General features: G+C 46.5%; 1 protein-coding gene across 3 annotated transcripts in view; it reads left to right on the forward strand.

Annotated features, from left to right (window-relative positions):
- The first annotated feature begins 7045 nt into the window (after positions 1-7045).
- Camk1d (calcium/calmodulin dependent protein kinase ID) overlaps positions 7046-19648 on the forward strand; it is a 417381-nt gene continuing 404778 nt past the window's right edge. For all 3 annotated transcript variants that reach the window (XM_041630683.1, XM_041630682.1, XM_041630684.1), the window contains exon 1: positions 7046-7444. In XM_041630683.1, the coding sequence (XP_041486617.1) occupies positions 7353-7444 (92 nt within the window). In that variant the 5' untranslated portion in view covers positions 7046-7352. The remainder of the gene's footprint in view (positions 7445-19648) is intronic.

The following is a 19648-nucleotide window of genomic DNA, read 5'->3' on the forward strand; positions in this document are numbered from 1 at the left end:
CTCTCCAAACTGCTTCCTGCTGTTAGTTGGGTGAAATATTTTTTTTGGGGGGGGGGTCTTCACAGTAACCTTTTGGGGGGTCTTGGTCCATCAAACCATATTAGTCTGAAATGATTCCACAGGTTCTCATCTTCTGTGGAGACAAAAGCAGATTTTTTTTTCCCCCAAAGGAACAAATCCTTAAATCATATTTTGAAATCAAGATACCTTTCTTAGCAGTTCCCAGAATCAAATGTCTCTTGCCAGTCAAAAAAGAAAACACAATAATATACACAATCCAGATTCTCTGTGCACATTCCATATTTATGTGGCTTATTTTTCATGTGCATTCTGGGGGAATTAAACTCAGATCCTAATGCTCACATGGTCAGCACTTTACCAGCTGAGCAGCTACTCAGCCCAATTTTATTTTATAATTACAGGTACATTTTTGAAATTCTATTATTTACTTATGTTTGTGGCGCTAGGGATCAAACCCAGGGCTCTATGCATGCTAGGTGAGTAAGGCACAACTAAGTTCCCATCTCTAGTCCCGGTCACCACCTGTCATTAGACATGGGCTTTAGAAAATCTGCAAAAGGGCTGGGCCTGGGGGTGCAGTCCTGTAAATCCAACTATTGAAGAAGCTGAGGCAGGCAGTCTGCAAGTTCAAGGCCAGCCTGAGAAAATTAGTGAAAGCTATCTTAAAAATATTAAATAACACGCTTAGTGGTTGAGAGCACTGGCTGCTCTTCCAGAGAACACATCTTCGACTCCCAGCACAGAAACAGTGCTCATTTTCAATCTATAACTCCAGTTCCAGGGGCTCTGACACCCTCTTCTGACCTTGGAAGGCACCAGGCACAAATGTGGAACCCATACACACATGCAGGCAAATACTCACACACATAAACTAAATCTAAAAAAAAAAACATTGTTTTCAGTAGCTAAAAAGAAACCTGGGGTTATTGTTGACTGAGGTTTCTGTCCCACCAGATCCCACAGTCATTTAGTCCCGAATAAACACAGAGGCCTACATTAATTATAAACTGATTGGCCTATTAGCTCAGGCTTCTTATTAACTCTTATAACTTATATTAGCCCATAGTACTTGTCTGTGTGAGCTACATGGCTTGGTACCTTTTTTGGCAAGGCAGTCACATCTTGCTTGCTCTGTGTCTGGCTTCCTCTGTGTCTGGGTGGTAGGTTACAGCTCAGAAATAATACCTAATAAAAAGAAAAGTCTGTATATAGATATGGATATAGAAATGCAATTGCATATCGTCATAATACACATGAATTGACTTTTTAAAAGTCAATTTTCTTTGGGGATAAGTTAATTCTTATTAGGACATCTTAGTATTGGTCAACCATATATTTTTGTTTTATTTGGTCTCTTCCTTCCATCTTTCTTCTTTCCCTCTCCAGCCTTACATATGCCAGTCAAGTGTTCTACCCTTCATCCTTCAAAAATTTGTATTTCTTTTTCTTTTTTAAATTGTTTTTATTGAGCTATATATTTTTTTTATCCACTCCCCTCCCTTCATCTCCCCTCTCCTTCTACCCTTTCCCATGATCCCCATGCTCCCGATTTAAAAAATTGTATTTATTTTTATGTATGGGTGTGTTGCCTGCATGTATATCTGTGACCACATGTATGCCTGGTACTGGCAGTGGTCAGAAGAGGCCTTCGATCCCCTGGAACTGAGTTATGGGTGGCTGTGAGCCTCCAGGTAGGGGTGGGGAATGAGTCTGGGTCCTTTGCAAGAGCAGTGGGTCCTCTTAACTGCCGAGCCACTTGCCAGCCTCTGATTAAGGCGCTTTTAGGCAAAACAAAACAGACAACAGCAGCAGCAGCAGCAGCAGCAACAGCAACAACAACAACAAAAAAAAAACCCAAAGCAAAACTTACTATATTTTCAAAGATAAAATAATAGTACTGTGGTATTCAGCATATGGAAAACTGCACTGATTAAGGTGGCCTAAAAATCATCTACATCTAGTTAATGTGCCATTGACCTGTTTACACACTGTTCTGAGTTACAGTCAAGTATATGGAAGACCTGGGACTTGGACTTCATTTCTGGTTTCTTTTTTCTTTGCTTTTTTTTTTTTTTTTTTTTTGAGACAGAGTTTCTCTGTGTAACAGCCCTGGCTGTCTTGAAACTTTCTTTGGAGACCAGGCTGGCCTTGAACTCACAGAGATTCGCCTGCCTCTTTTTCCCGAGTGCTGGGACTACAGGCGTCTGCCATCACCGCCTGGGTTCTAGTTCTTTCCATTATCCAGCTTGCCTAGCTGGCTTATCATGTTAAGTGCAACAGTCTGAAGAGAGGTAATTTAGCAATTTTCAAACTTAATCTGTGCAATTGTTTTAGATAGCACAGTCTTTATTTCTCCAATGCCATTTTCTCAGTACACAGCCTGGGTCATATAAACAGGGGGTTAGCTGGAAAGAGTTTATGAGTGTAAAATTAGTAACCCTTTAATGATGGGTCATTAAAATGCCTTTTCCTTGAGATCTTTAACTAAACAAATGTTAAGAGCTTTAAGAAACTATAAAGACTTTGAACCTGTGTTACTCATCATCCCATCACTATAACAAATACCAAATGGGTCAAGGGTGTAGCTCAGTGGTAGGTGTTTGGCACTTGAGGGGCATTGATTTCCATCTCCCATCACCAAAAACCAAGCCAAAACAAAACCAATCAACCAACCAACCAACCAACCAACCAAAAAACAACCAAACAACAAAAAAACCCATAACAAAACAAAACAAAACAAAAAAACCCCAAAACACCATGCAAATAACAAACAGACCAAGGAAAAGCAAAGCCCCCAAACCACGAAATGATAAACAGTTATACTACAGAATCTATGAAGACAAAAGGCTCACAGTTGTTTATCTCAATGCCTGCTCTGGCCTTGAGTTAAGAAGCATTGTGTTAAGTTAAAACAACTAGCCTTTGATAGGAAGAAGAGACCTGAATTCCGCATTTTTCTTCAAGATTTTACCTCCAAGACCTAAAGCATGTTTGTTAAGTCTCACCTCTCTAAGGTTCCACTCCTCTCTGTAATATCACACCAGGGACCACAGCTTTAAAACAGTACCTTCACCATTCTGACTATAGCAGAACCCAGGCCTTAGTAATCCAAATATCTGTCAAAACTTTTTTTCTTTAAGATTTGTTCTTTATTTTATTTTTTGTGTTTTGGTGTTTTTGTCTGCATGCATGTCCGTGTGAGGGTGCCAGATCCCTTGGGATTGGAGTTACAATCATGGCCTGCCATTCAGGTGCTGGAAATTGAACTCTTCCTCTGGAAGAGTAGCCAGTGCTCTTAACTACTAAGCCATCTCTCTAGCCCCCTGACAAAACTTTCTAAAATAGAGTAGTTGAGTGACTAACACCTGCTGGCAATAGACTAGTTTATTGAAAATACACGTAGGGACAAAATGCAGGAAGAGACTGGCAGCTGTCAGTTCTTCAGCTAGAAAAATTTGATAAGCAGGAAGGAACAGCCAGCTATGTTGGAGGAGAGTCTGATCCTGCAGTAAATAGAACTGTGGTGTTTACAGGGATGAGGCTGAAATATTCTTTTTCCTTTTTTTATTTTTAAAAAAGTTATGTATATGGTTGCTTTGCTTCCATGTATGTCTGTGTACTACATGCATTCAGTACCTACAGAGGCCAGATGAGGGAGTCAAACTCCCCAGGACTGGAGTTACAGATGGTTGTAAGCCATCATATGGGGCCTGGGACTTGAACCCTAGTTCTCTGGAAGAGCAGTTGGCGCTCTTAACCAACGAGCCATCTCATCTCTCCAGTCCCAGAAGCATTCTTGAGGGATGGAAGGTTTGATTTTTAATTGCTCTTTCCAGGATCAAGAGCTTTTGTTTATTTTACATGGCATCTGGTAAGGGAGAAATGAAAAGCATACAGCCCAAACGGATGTGCCTTTGGCAGTCCCACTGTCTACAAGCCGCTGGATCTTCTGGGGGTGATTTTGCCAGCTCTCTATTAGAAAGCTATCCCCCCTCCCGCCCTCAGGAATCTAGTCCACATGGAAATAGCTTTTTACCAATGAACCAGCATCGTTATAGAGTTTGGACAAGTAAGCAAGCTCCTTCACAGTATTGCTGCCAGAAAAACAAGTATTAAATAGTGGGCTTCGGTCTACTTCTTTACCCACTTAGCACTCCTTCATGGAGCCGTAACCATGTATAAGTTACTGTGAGTTAATGTTGGTAGCACATGCGATGGCGGGAATGCCAAGAGCCTTGCTCTCAAGGAGCTTGTGTAGCCTGTTAGGAAAAGGCATGCCTTGGTGTGTGTGTGTGTGTGTGTGTGTACATGTGTGTGTGTGTACATGCGTGTGTGTGTGTGTTCATGTGATCATGTGCATGCATGTGCACGTAGAGGGCAAAGGACACCTCAGGTGTCACTCCTCATGGACTATCCACTCCAATTATTTATTCTTCTTCTTATTATTATATCAGCTCTTACAAGCCTAGAAATCGCCAAGTAGGCTAGGCTGGCTGGTTGGTTGGCTGTTGTACCCCAGGATCCACTTGGGATTGCAAGTGTTTGCCACCTCACCTGGTTTATCATTGTTATTATTACTATTGAAAACAATCAACACCAAACCAACCAACCCCAAACAGTACAAAACCTAAAACCAAAACCCCACCTGGATTCTGGAGCTCAACCTCAGCTCCTCACATCTACTGAGCCATAGCCCAGGTTCTTGCCTCTACTTCTCCTTGTGCTTTTGTTGCTCCTGTGAAATTATCTTTTTTTTTTTTTTGGTTGAACAGAGGAAGAGAGGGAGGAAGAGGAAGCAGGAGAAAGGAAGTAGCTAAGAAGGGGCAAGGGGCAGGTGCAGTTGTGCTCTGATTGGCTTCTGCTTTCTACCCTGTAGATCCCTGTATACAGCTCTTGTTGGAGGGGATCTCTCCATCTTTGAGAGAGGTTCCTTAATTCCCTTTCTTAGACATTGAGATCACAGGTTCTTTTCTGGGTTTGTAACAGCAAGCGTAGTCATGTAGGCATAATGACATTCTGAGGTTAGTCCCATGAGATTATAATGGAGCTGCAAAATTCCTATGGCCCAGTGACCTCGCAGCCAGTCATAGCATCACAGTGTGACCCATTACTCATGCGTTGTGGTAATGGTGGTGAAACAGACCCACAGTGCTGTCCCTTGTCTAGAAGTACTACAGATACCATTACTTAAGTAAATAATTCTCAAAGATAAACGATTCTTACTGGCTTATCTAATGACTGTGTTGAATTTTTTATTCTAGAATATGCTCCTTCTACTTAGGAAAAAAAGTTGACTGTAAGTCAGTTTGCTATATTATGTTGGCAGCACCCTTTGTATCTTGTGTTTACTGTTCCTCTTGATTACATCATTTTGTCTTGTGCTAGATTTAATTTCATATTTTGTTCATTTTGGTCCTAGGAGCAATAGGCTGTTCCCCCAAGTGTGTGTGTGTGTGTGTGTGTGTGTGTTATCTCACAAGCTGGGTGTGTAGTAAGCTACACCAGGTAGGCCTGTGTAAGGACACTTAGCATGCTGATCATACAACCACTCCAGTGTCCCCCTTTCTGCTCTTCTCAGCCTCAAGAGCCTTGAGCAACCTGCCACTGAAAGCTGGGCAACAGCATCGAGATGCCAGGGATAGATGGGTTGTCTTCTGACCTCCTTGGGTCACCAGAGAGTTTGAAGGCACAGCCTCTGGCCAGTCAGGACCAAAAGGGAGACGATGGGGGGAAGATTCTTTTTTTCTGAAAGCAGATTCACACCTCCCCCCTCTCAAATTGGAACAGTCCTGGGAAAATGGGACAGGTGTCCCTAATCAAGAGACATGCTGTTTACTCAGCCCAGCAGAGCGGGCCTAAGGGAGGGGAAGTCTGGCTACAAAGAAAACTTAAATTTTCCTATCTGGTAGTCCCTGCCAGCTGCAGACCACAGGACCAAGGAACCCCTGCCTGCTCTCTCTCTAACAGGTGGATACCTGGAGCTGGTGGGCAAGTCAAAGTTCGTTCTGGAGATCAGAGGCCTGAGGAAATTCTTTGTTACTCTGCCTCTACTACCTACTAAGAAAGCCATCTGTGGGGTATGCCGGTATGTGGGGAAGACGTAAGGAAAGGCACCGGACGCTGCCTTTCCACAGGATCACTAGGTTTTGGCTACAGAAGCAGAGCATCAGGAGCAAAGCAAGAAAGAGCGAATCGGAAGGGTTCAAACACTAGCCAGTCCAATCACTCCAATCCTGGGCCAGGACAGCCACGGTCTCCCGCATCCACTTGGCCTCCAAATATCGACAAGAGTTTTGTTTCTAAAGGGACCACCACTAGGCTGTGATTGGCCTACCCTGGGAGTGTCTATCCGGTACACTCTGAGTCTCTCTTTAGCGGTTCCGAAATTGAGACCGATTTTGGTGCAATGCGAATTAGCTCCAGCAGCGGAGTCGTGAGGAGACTGCCTAGCTCTGGGCGCTCCGGCTTGGGCAAAGCTGGGACCCGGAGTCAACGCCCGCCCACGGCTGGCTCCATCCACGCCGCCGCCCATTGCCTTGACAACCAGTCCCCACCCGCCCTCCTGCACAGCCGGCTTGGGCCACCAGCTCCTGGGCGTGCGAAGGCGCCCCGCCCTGGGCGCCCCGAATCTGTAAACCACGCATCCCCACCTAACCGGGAGCTTCCGAGCGCCACGCGGAGGCGCCCCCTCCTGCCTGAAGAGGGAAAACCCTGGCGCCCCCAGGCTTGACTTCATAATAAAGCTCCCCGAAGGCTAGGGCTCCCCCGCGCGTTCCAGCGCCTTGCACCTGCCGGGTTCCCCTACCCGTTCTAGCTGAGGGACTCGGAGTGCGCGGACGGCCCAGGAGCGTGGGTGGCCCCGTGGTCAAGTGCAGCACCTTGGCGCCCAGGGCACGGCGCTCCTGGGGAGGGGAGAGGGACATCCCCGAAGGCCGCCTCGCGGGAGGCGTGGGGGGGGGGGAGGCTGCCGGGTGCACTGGGAGGGCGGGGAGCCCGCGGGAGGAGGCGGGCTGGGGGAGTGGGGCGGGCGGCTGGGAGGGAGCAGAAGCCAGGCAAGAAAGTAGCAGAAAGTGAGGCTGGCAGGCGGCAGCAGAGGCAGGAAGTCTGTGCCGAAGAGCAGCAGAAATTAGAGCCAGGGAGGGACCGCGGCAGCAGCAGCCAAGGCGAAAGAGGAAACTGCCGAAGAGGAAGCTCTGCGGCAGCCTGAGCCTCGGTGCGCTCCGCATCCTCCGGCTCTGCATCCCCGCGCCCGGCATCCCCCTGTGCCCGCGCCGGGCCCCCGGCGCCCCCTCCCCAGCGTACCCCCGGCTGCCCCACAGCGCTAGTCTGCCATGGCCCGGGAGAACGGCGAGAGCAGTTCCTCCTGGAAAAAGCAAGCGGAAGACATAAAGAAGATCTTCGAGTTCAAGGAGACCCTCGGAACGTAAGTGGGTGCTGGGGACCAGAGGGTGGAAGTGGCATAGGTGGCGGCAGCTTTACATCGGTGGCTGCTGCCGCCGCCGCCTCCACCACTACCACCGCGGCAGAAATTGACTGGTCGCTGTATCCTCATTGTTCCATGGTCCGTTCTTGCGGGGGACCCTCTGTGAGTCCACCGCGTGGGTCTGTGCCCACGGGTGACACCTCTTCTGGGCGGGGGAGGGGAGCTCTGGGCGCGCAGAGAACAGCCCACGCGGGCAAGCGACTTTCCATTTCCCTTGCCACCACCGCCCTCCACCGATTTTCTCCCCACGCGTGACTGTGGGCTGAGTATGGTAAATCTCGTTGATCGCTGGCTGTGTGCGCTTACTCACCGTATGTATGGGCGCACTGGGTGGACTAAAGTGATCACGAGGAAATGAAGCTTTTGGTCCTGCCCTTACATCATATAATCCTATGGAATTGACATATGCACGTACTAGGCTTAGGCTAGACTTTGAATGGCCTCAGGATGATGGGAGGGAAGAATTTCGCAGTATTCAGAGTGACATGTGGGCAGAGTCTTATCAGAGTGTGTATTTCACATAGGGTCAGCGGCCGCGCTGGGATGCATGTCCGGGTAGGAGGAGGGTTAGTGAGTCTTTTAGAGGCGGTTCTCTCCGAGGCTTTACGTAGTCTCATGCTTGATGGTTACATTTCAAGAAAGCAGAAATAATCAAAAGTGTGTGTCATCAGTGCTCTGAACATGTGCCTCTCGGCACAGCTGCAGTTCCCTTCCTGCGCATGGGTTGGTTTTGTTTTGTTTTGAAGCGCCTCGGATAGGTAAAAGGGCCGTGAAAGACTTCAGCGCTGACGGAAGAGTGTGAAGTTCAAGTTACCCCCCCCCCCCCAACTTGGTCAGTTTCTGTTTTTGATCAGTATCTATCCTACAGATACAGTCACGCACGTGCTGCACAAAATGAGCGTTTTGCTGGGGTTTACAGGAGGTGTTGATGAGACGGAGAAAAAGAGGGGGGTGGGTGTTTCCCGGTCATGTCTGTGTGACTGGGTGCTTTTCTTTCCTTCCCTTCTGTCGTTTCAACCTTCTTATTTCTGCACTGGCTTTGCTTTTCCAGGACCCCATTTTCAAATCTGCTCTAAGCCCAGAGCTCCACAGCTAAATACTGCTCATGATTTCTCTTCGGCCACCCCCGCCCCCATCCCCACATGCAGTGGGTCCCCCAGAGAGAAGTTGTAGGGTGACATTCTCAACTGTGCTCCCAGATGCCTGGGACTGGCCTGTGCAGTGTGCTTAGCTCTAGAACAGGGTCACCCTGCTGCTGCTGAGATGCTGCGCCAGGGCAGGCATCTCTGTGCACTTTCTTTGTGTCTTTGTGGAGACAGAATGAGGGGCTGTTAGCTTTTCATTCAGGAAAGAGGGCTAGCCTCTTAACTCTGCCAGTTAAGATGCTACTTCTGGTCCAAACTTTTCAAATTTGTCATTGAGGTTTGAGACTGTGGCTCGGAGATGCCCAAGTTAACAGGAAAACAGAAATGTACCTTTTGCTTGTCCACCAGGGACCCGGCATATGGTTGCGGATGGGGGATTGGAGATCGAGGAATACCCTCCTGTGTGAGCATATCCCCTTACATGTCTTTTACCTGCCTATGGGAGCCGGTTTCCTGCAGCCTCCAGGCAGGTGGATCCAGTCTCCATTCACTGACTGTTCTCACTGGCAAAGCCAGAGCCCCATGCCTGCACTCTGCAGTGGCCAGGCTGTTGAGAGGGAGCGGGCTTTGAGCAGATTGTACTGTGTGGCATGCCATTTGGGTTCATCAGAGTGGCTTCCATTTCTGGGAAGGACAGAATTTTGACTTCATGGTGACTCGAGCTCAGGCAGAACTGCTTTACAGACTTGAGCTGTGCTCCAGTAAGCTGGCTCTTTCTGAAGGTCCCTTCTGTTTGAAAATAATTCTTTGCAGAGAAACTCTCTGGTAATGCTGACAGGGTACCTAAGATGGTACTAGAAATACAATGACCAAAATTTTTTAAAAAAATTGAGTGACATAATAGTATCGACAATTATGGTGGCATTCTTAAAGGTATATTAAGCACTAGGCTTTTATTCTAAGTTTCTTGTGTGAATTAATCCATCTCAACTCACCCACTAAATTCATGACATAATTATTTAGTGCTCCCCATAGTTTTCAGACGAGGGAACCAAGGCATGAGAGACACTGTGAACTAACAAGCTAGCTGCTAAGTGATGGAGATAATATTCAGAGCGAGGTGAAAGAGGTGCATGTGTGTGCATGTGTGTGCATGTGTGTGCATGTGTGTTCAAGTACATACGTAGGCCAGAGGTCAACACTGGATGTCCTTCCTTTGCTCTCTGCCTTACCGTTTGAAGCAGGGTCTTACACTGAACCTGGGGCTTATCCATTTGGTTAGAGTGGCTGCCAATGAGCTTCAGAGATCCAGCTGTACTGGGATTAGTTGAGGGAGGCCATGGCCAGCTTTTATGTGGGTGATGGGAATGCACGTTCAGGTCCCCATGCTGTGTGGCAGGCTCTTTCCTTACTGGGACACCTTTCTATTTCCAGAACAACTCTCCATGGTCCTCAATGCCATTCAGCTACTTTATAGCCTGAAAATGCCAATTTAACCAGAGAGTAGGGAATGTGGTTGAGTGGTAGTGTGTTTATCTACCGTGTGTGAGGCCAGGTTACATCCCAGGACTACAAATAATTATAAAAAGGGTGTTAGTATATGGAAAGCCAATTTTAATAAGGATGCACATAAGAGACTATTATGAATAACCTCCTAATCTAAATATGCAAGGATTTCAGAGTTCTTGGATTATTACCATTGTATCATCTCCCTGAATTTGCTAGACGTTGTCTCAAGTTGAGGATGTCTGGCTCACCCTGGGCCAAGTCTAGTGAGCTTAGCTCGAGTCTTACGGTAAAATTTACTTTCTGTCCCTTCGGTGTGGATTTTAAATCTGGACTTTTCTCTTGTTTATGATAAAGTCTAGTAGGAGTCAGAGGCGTAGACAACAATAATTTAATAATTGGAGTCTACACTCAAAGATCTGCGTGGCTCCAGTCACACTGTTCTGTATACCTTTACCAAGCATCTTCAAGATCCTAAGACAGGAAAGTCCTGCTAGAGACTGGTCACAATGTTTTTGAAATAAAACATTGTAAACAAAGAAACAAGCAAGCAAAACAAACCCGGAGGAGAGTTCAGTAGCCAGCTTTGTAATCTTGTATTTGGCAGTCTAATCTGGTGTCTCTTCTCAGAATCTAGAAGGTCTAATGTAGGAAGCAGAGGGTCAAGGCGTTATGTCAGTGTCTTAGAAAGACCTTGCTGACTAGGGGGCCCAGTGAATGATGATTGGATTGGGAGGATTGAAGAGGAGGCCGAGGGAGAGGAGAGGGCAGTCTTTTGGTGTGGGTATGTCTAATGCACCTTCAGGTCAAGCCCCAGGAAACATTCAACACTTATGCTTAGTCTCCTGCAAAGGGGGCTCCAGAACCTAACTGTATCTCTGAGTGAGGTGGGGAGAGTTAATTACTGTTTATTAATCAACAACATGTTTTCAGATCCTTGGCACACAGTGAGAGCAAATAAATGTTGTGTAACAGCAAATTAGGAACGGTAAACATTTCTGTTGGCGCATTCGCTAGGCTGTTAGAGCCTTCTCTGCTGGAGGAGTGTGTGTGTGTGTGTGTGTGTGTGTGTGTATGTGTGTGCAGATGCATGAATACGTGTCCATCACATGTGGGTGTGTAGGCCAGAGAACAATCTTGGCTGTTTTTCCACAGGCCACAAACACTTTTTTTTTTTTTTTTTTTTTTGAGACAGGGTCTCTCACTGGCTTGGAACTCAATAAGTAGGCTAGGTTGGTTGGGCAGCAAGCCCTAGGAACCAGCCTGTGGCCTGCCTCTGCTTTTCCAGCTGGCTTTCAGGTGCATGCTACCATGCCTAGCATTTTATTTTTATTATTTTTAAAATTTAAAAAATGTGGATTCTGGGGATTGAACTCCGGGACTCATGTTTGCAAAGCAAACAGTATATTGTCTGAGCTATCTTCCCAGCCACAGAGATATCCTTAAACACCTTCTGAAAAAACAAACTTGGTGTCCACCATTCAGATAAGGATGTGGAAGGTTTTCAAACACCCTGACAACTTGATATTTTGTGGTTCACTTCTGTCTAGAAGGCATTTCTAATTGTTGTTCCTCGCGGTTTGCCTTGTGCAACTAGGTGTACCTATTTGGAGGGACAGTGTGTGTGTGTGTTCATGCAGATGGGTGAGCACATGTGTTTGCATACATGTGGAGACTAGAGGTTGGATATAGCTTTGGACCCTGGTTTTTGAGACCGGGTCTTTTCATTGGCCTGGAGTTCACCTGTTCACTAGGTTAGCTGGCCAGGGAGCCCAGATAGCCGCTTGTCTCCACTTCCCCAGTGCTGGGTTATGAGCACCACAATAGCCTGCTTTATACGTGGATGCTGGGGAGTAAACTCAGGTCCTCCTGCCTGTACAGCCAGCGCTGTAACCAACAAAGAAGTCTCCCCAACCCCATGGAGGGACATTTTTATGACCATTCAAGCAGAGGATGAAACAGTCCAGGCCAGCTGCTTACTCTAAAGTAAGTGGGTCTTTTTTATGACCTACGTGTCTGCTGGTGGCTGCTTTAGGAGGAGAATACATGGGTATTTCTGTGGGGCTGGAACTGTCTCTCCCACCTGGCTCACCCTTCTGCTGCTGAAATTGGTCAATAATTACACCTGTTGAGGACAAACGTGATCGATTTGTCTGCAACCTTAGATGGGCAGTAGATTTGCCTTTTCTTTTGGTGGGGGGTGTCCATGTGTATAAAGAATGCAAAACCACCCGGGGTAGTTTGCATCTTTGCACTCCTGGTTATGCTGTGGATTCGGAAATCAGTCAGATTTTTAGCTTCTGTGAAGAGCGTTGGAAAGATTAGGAAGAGGAGGAGGGACGTGAAGCCTGGTTGTCTCTCGGAGGCTAACCCAGCTGCAGTATTTGCTGTTAGTTTGGATCTCTCTATCCTCCTGTTTGGAGGCATGAAAAATTATTCAGTTTAAACATCTAAGATTATCCCTGGAATACCTGCTATGTTCTAGGCAAATTGAGAAGAGATGGAGAAGCTAAGCCTGTGGTGGTTCCAGTCCAGCTAAGGCTGGAAGGGAAGTGAGAGGGAGTAGAGGGTTAAAGAAGTGATGTATGGGGTGGAGGCGCTTTAGCTTTTGCTCCAGATTGGAGGGGCGTGAGCAGAGGAGTGATGGGTGGCTTTACTGAGTGTCCAGTTCAAGGGCAAACGCGGGGAGACCAGCTAGGAACCTTCTCCTGTGCCCTATGCGAGGGACACAGTGCTGCAGAATGGGGAAGCAACCATGGGTTACACACTCCATTATCCTTCCGCATGAGTGTACCGGGATCTGGGACGTGGAACTGTGGGCTAGAGCTTTTCCCCAGAAGAACTAATAAGGGCTGGGTCTCAGGTCGCCATCTCTGGTTTAAACTTGTCATCTGAGCGCACAGTAATTATACTTGGTTAATGTCAGATGGACGCCCATGCTCTCTCAGGGGAGGACCGTAGGGGTTAACTTGTTGAGCTTTTCTTTGGCTGGGTCTCCATAAATCCCTCTAATCTTTCCTTTCCCCAGATAAATCCCCTCAAATCCTCTCCAGTCTCTCTCCTCCCTCTTTCCTCCCTCTCCCCTCTCCAAAGGCTTAGGTGGCAGATCAGTAGGGAATTGCCATATTATTGGTCAACTTGCCCGAGGGTGTCAGGCTCCTGGTCCTCAGGCCCGAGTCCTTACATCTACAATTTCACAGGGATCAGCAGGGAACCCAAAGCCCATTGGATTCATATTCCTTTAATTAATGACGGAATTTCTAATAGGCGACAAATACAAGCCTGGTGTCATAGCTGGCCAGGTTTCTTCTCTGACTCAATATGGCCAATCCAGTGCTTATGTAGTTAAAGCTGGAGGACATGTGGACTCTGGGAGAGATGCCAGCTTTATTTTTTTTCCCCTCAGGCCATGTTGGTTATGCCCTTTTGACTTTCTGTGGTGCTAGAGAGCACTTCTCTTGGCCAGCTTTTGATTAGATTCTATTTGACTTTTAAAAGAAGGTTTATTATACCATGTATACACGATGTATACAAAGTTCACCATTTAGCTCTAATCACACCAAGAATGACCTCCAAATACATGCCGTAGGTCAAGCTCATTCTGTGGCAGGCCACACTGATTCCATGACCTCAGCTCTCAGTTCTATGCTACGATGCTGTGTGTTTCACCGGGACTGAAATAAATGAAGGCACTTCTCCCTGCCCGCCACGATGTGTGTGCCTGTCCACCTAGTCTAAGTGGCAGAGCTTCTCACTGTTAGAACTCACTAAGTAGGCTGGGCTGGCTGGCCAGTGATTCCAGGGACCTGCCTGAGTTCTGCTTCCCCAGCACTGGAATTACAAGTGCATGCTACCACCTCTGGTTTTTTAATGTGGGTTCTGGGAACCCAGCTCAGGTCTAACACTTCACCATCTGGGCTGTCTCTTCAGCCCGACAGATTCTGTTCTTGGTTGACACTGAATCCTGGGACAAGTGTTTAGTTTATTTGCTGAGCCTGGGAAGGGGAGGCAATAAACATGGAATAAAGAGTTCACATCAGCACAGCTGTTGGTAGTAGCTCTGTGCACTAGGTGTTGCCTTAATTTTCCTGGGTCAAGGTGGAGATAGAAGTTGCCACCTCCTGGATTGAATAGGGGTTCAATGACATCTAGACTGGCGCTGCTTTCAACAGCTGGGTGGGCTCCCTAAGATCCACCCAGGTTAGGACCAGCAGAGAAGAGCACGCTAGTGTCTGTTGGATATCAATTTTTGGATGCCCTTGTTGCAGATATGTAGATTGTAGAATGTGTATTTAACCTTTCAGAAAGTTAATTTAAGCAACCACAGACAAGCCGGGCCAGAACACCCATTGTTCTTCAAGGTACATTGAGCAGCTGTGAACCTGGTTTAGAGGTTACCCGGGAGGGAGTGCAAGTTTTGGCAGGCTCCACTACTTCCTAGCTGTGCGATTTTTGGTCTTCTGAGCCCGATGGCTTCCTCCCTAAAACCAGGTACTAAGAGGACCTAACGTGAAGATAGCCATGGAGAGGAAATGCAGAGCGCATGGGACCCACTAAGAACAGATCGTGAGTTCAGGTACGGTGAATGTTGGCGGTCTCATTAGTCCCTGCTCCACAGATGTTGTTTGCACAGATTTAGAGCCTGCACTGGGCCATTCACAGTTGTTGCCAGCAGGAGGTGATTAAACCAGATGATAGTGCTAGCATTAACCAAAAGACTCAGCCTGAAAGCATTCTCCGGGCCAGCTCGTGAACTGGAGTGACCTAGTTTGCTACATCCTTTCCTCTGGCTGGCTCACCAGATTTGCCTCTCTGCCTCTCTTCCTGTTTCCTGGGCTGAGTTTGAAAACCCAGTCTACATCAGCTAGCGGTAGAGCCCTCTTCTCAAAGATGCCCAAGTGTCTTTGTGTTGCCGTGGTTCTTCTTCAGCGTCATTATGCTGTTGCTTTAGAGCAGTTGTTGGCTTCGGCCTTGTTTCTTACTGCAAGTGACACGTATGTGCATGTCACACTGACATAAACACTCTTTTTTAGGTTTTGCAGTGCTGCAAGTGGTACCCAAGGTCTTGTGCATGTTTGTCAACTCCTTTACCACTGAGCTGTATCCCCAACTCTGAGAAAAGTATTTTAATCTGATGACTGAAATCACTTAGAATGTCATTTCGTCACAAAGTTGTATAGTTTACAATCTTTGGGGCTGGGAAGATTGCTCAGTTGGGAAAGTGTCTGGGTGTGAATGCATGTGTACTTAATTCCTGTACTGGAGAGGCAGGGACAGGTGCATTCCTGGGGCATTCTGATGTGCCACCCTAGCTTAGTCGATGATTTCCAGGCCAGTGAGAGGCCCTGTCCCCCAAAAAAGGGAGGTAACACCTCAGGAATGACACCTGAGGGTGTCTTTTGGCCTCAACACATGTTCATACATGTTCACATCCACCCAATACACACGTGCACCTGCGTACACACAAGCATTCATATTCATGCTTGCCCAGTATCTTAGTTCCTTCTCCTGCTGATGTGGAAATATATCCCAAAAAAAGCAGCTCAGCGGAGAAAGGGTTCGCTTCACCCTTTAGTTCCACGGTGAAGTCTGTGATGGCAAGGGAGTCAAAAGCACCCTGGAAGCAGCTGGTCAGTCACATCCATGAGCAGGAAGCAGAGAACAGCCATTTATGAAGTCTAGGGAATGGTGCCGCTCACAGTAGGCAAGTCTTCCTACCCCAATTAGTGCAGTCAAGACAGTCCCCCAGAGGCAAGGTGATTTTAGGTTCTGTCAAGTCGGCAGTTAACACTACCATTCCACACAGGCACAGAGTCTCTGGCCTTGCATGTGATAGGCACGTGTTCTACCACTGAGCTAGTCCCCAGGTTGTCGTATATTTTAAAATATCTACATACTGCATTTGTCTTAGTGTGTTTTACAATGGCACGGTGTACTTACACATACCACGTAAGCACAGGAAACAATTTGTTATGAGGTGTCCTTGTTGGGGTTTGGAGATGGGAAGTGGGAGAAGATGCCAAAAGTTCCAAATTTCTCAAGTCGCAGGCTCCAGTGCATTATCCCTATTATTGTTGCCCCTGTTTGTGGTCAGCCTCTTGTGTCATGACCTGCTGGGAACTCAACTGTTCACGCGCTACCTGTCGAGAGGCTCTCTCTGTCTTTCACGAGCACACCTCAGACCGCTGGGACCAGTTTCTCAGTGAGTTGGATCTAGTGTTATAGATGGAATCATATTAAATAAGAGTTTGGGCAGCCCCGAAAGAGGAAGTTACTGGTTAATGAGTCCCTTGTTATAGACCACATTAACAGGCACAAAACACTAAGGACCATGATTTTTGCTTGTGAATCTGTTTTAAGATTTCATTGTAAGCTTTCATGGTTGTTTTCTGAGGCATATTACCTCTAGGGAGTGAAAGCTTACATGGTAATTCGGGTCCTTCCAGGCCTAGAGATAGCCCCAGAGACCGTGAGATGAACACAAGGGACTTGGGGCTTAGTAAAGATGAAAAAGTGTGGGCTTTATGTGGCCCTTTTAGCCCGTTGTACAGCTAGGACGTAATGACAAGACTTCACAGTTGTTTACTGATCTTTTTGTCTCAGCCATTGTGGTTTTACACATGTAACTTTGGATTAAACCTTTGTAGCCATTTCTAACTGTATTGTCCACATTTAGAACATTTGTGTTGCGCAACCACCACCACCATCCATCTATACAAGCTCTTACTCCTCCCAAACTGAAACTCTGTACTCATTAACCAATACCTTCCTCTTCCTCTTCCCCAGGCCCTGCCAATCATCATTCCACTTTCTCTCTCTCTGGTTTTTACTTCTTTAAAATGTGTTGTTTAAGTGGTCTCATGGCCTCGTGTTTGTTTAAGCCCATTTTATCTAGAATGTGTTCAGGTTTGCCTATGGTGTAACAGGCACGGCGATTCTCAAACTTGTAAAGTGTTCTTATTTCACTGCATTTTTGCATTTTTCTTCATCATTAGATCTGTACTGCTTCTGCTTCTTGGCAACTGTGAATAATGCTTCTGTCAACCTGGATATGCAAATCTCTCTTCAAGACTGTGTTTTCAATTCTTTTGGGCACATCGACAGAACTGCCAGTGCTGATCATATGATAAGGTCCATGCATCACACTCACACAGACACACATACAGACACACACACACACACCTCAGAGGGGAGGTTCTCATTTAGCTCAGGCTGGCCTTGATGTCTCTAGGTAGCCAAGAATAACCTTGAACTCTGGGCTCCCTTTCTTTCATCTCCCAAGTGCTGGTATTATAGGTGTGAACCACTGTGCCTGGATTCCATGCTTCATTTTAGTTTTGTTTGTTTGTTTTGTTTGTTTTTTTCCCCAGTGCTGGGGATTGAACATAGGGTCTCATGAGAGATACTAGATAAGCACTATACTTAATTTTAATTAAATTATTTTTTAGTGTGTGTTGCAGGGATGGAACATACACATGTGCACACATACTCACTCATACATGTGCCCAAAGAGGCTGCAGTGGAATGTTGGGTGTCTTCCTGCACTCTCACTTTTATTGCTGCGAGACAGGATTTCTTCCTGAACAGGAAATTCACTGTTGTTTTTTGACTAGTCTGGCTAGTGAGCTTTCTGGATCTGCCGGTCTCTGTCCCCAAGTGCTGAGTTATAACCTTATAAGTTATAAGTTATAACGCATGCCCAGTCAAGGCTGGCTTTTCATGCGAATGTGGGGATTCAGACTCAGGTCCTCAGTTTTGCAGAGTAAGCATTCTCACCCGCTGAGCCATCTCCCCACGCCCCGTGATTCTGGTTCCAGGTACTGTCATGCAGTTCTCAGGGGTTCACAGTGCACAAAGTAGTTTTCATAGCCCTGATTCCTTCTAAGTCTTTAAATAACTTCATAGTCAATGAGCTATAGCTTTTACAGATAAGAAAATCAAAGGTCAGAGGGTTAAATGACTCAAGTCAGAATGCCTTTGATGGCGACGAGACTTCTGGCTCCTGATTCTGTTCTCCTCCCCATCCCACAATGCTAGCGAAGCTCCTTGCTGGTGTTGGTAACACAGAGGCGGTGTTGACTATTAAGAAGGGGACCAAGTCAGTACCCTTTGCTGAATACTTACGGCAGGCAGGACAGCACAGTGTGTGGGAAGCTGCTGGTAGGGAGGGATCGCTGATGTTAGCCCTTGCCGAGACACTCCCAGCTGGGCCTATTTCATGCTACTCATGGCTTGGTAACCTACTTGCAAGACTCCTGAGCTGAGTTCTCCTTAAACAAATACCAGGGGGACATGGAGGGCAGGAATGGACCTTTCTGTCTAGCTCTGTTAGTCAGGCGCTAGAATCTTGATCTCACTTCGCGAGGCTTGATTACCTTGATACACGCGAATTGTTTTATAAGTCCCTGATGAGCTAAGCCAGGTGTGAGGCCTGTGTCACCCAGAAGGCGTTACTCTACTATAAAGATTATAGGTTGTGAATGAGCCTTTCCCAGGTATGTTATCAATATGCTTACCTTTGGAAAGGGAGTTATCAGATTTTGGGCAGGTCTTCCATGGAAATTGGTCATATAGTAACCTTGAATCTGTCCCCAGAGTTTCTTAGTATATCCATCTGGCCCTACCTAGGTGGTTATTATTATTATTATTAATTATTGTTTTCAGTCTCAGCTTTTAAGTGATTGACACATTGGGAGAAACCTTTAAAAAGAATTTATAAAACAAATATCTAGTGAGAGAATTTTAGAAACATGGAAAGGTAGTCCATTTTCTGTCGCTGTAATAGGAAATTATAGACTAGGTAGTTTATGAAGAAAAGGAGTTTATGTTGCTCACAATTCTGGAACTCCAAGAACATTCATGACTCATGTATGTACTTCGTATCTGGTGGGTTTTATCTGTAGGCAGGAGACTTTCCAGAAAGCCGACAAGTAGCACAGGTCATCATATATACAGAGGGGTTGTTTGTTTTAGAAAGCCACTACTGAAATTATGAAAGACCCACTTCCGTGATCTTCCTCAATCCTGATGGGATTCCCACAGGCCCCACCTCCCAGTGCTGTTAGAGGATGGATTTGCGCAATTACTGCATGTGCATTCTGGGGACACGCCTACCAGCAGGTATAAAAAAGTGACTGCATGGTTGGATGAACTGTCGGTACTCAGTTCCTCCAGGGGATGGAAGCCCCGAAATGAATGGAGGTAGTTTCTTGGTTGTAGTAGGGCAGTGACTATTTACTGATTGGTAATATTACTGATACTTTGTTATTCTACCAGCAGCCGTGGTTGGGCCACTATGCACAGGGTTGCTATTGGCCCTGGATGCGGTAGTGGCAGTCTTGGTTGGATGCCATGGATGACTGGCTGTGTGAAGTGTATCAGTGTCTGGTGCTAGCTTGGTGGTGGTGATGATAGCATTCCTTGACTTACTGTCATGGTCACCTCTTCTGCCCTCATCATCACTTCTAAACATGTCCCCAGACTCAGCAGTGTGACGGAACCTGGTGCCAAGATGAGATCCTGCTTAACTGGCTTGTGGAGAGCTAATAATACA

This window comes from Microtus oregoni, unplaced genomic scaffold, assembly GCF_018167655.1.
Source record: "Microtus oregoni isolate MIOR12 unplaced genomic scaffold, Mior012 000035F_ref0000213, whole genome shotgun sequence".
NCBI classification, from domain to species: Eukaryota; Metazoa; Chordata; class Mammalia; order Rodentia; family Cricetidae; genus Microtus; species Microtus oregoni.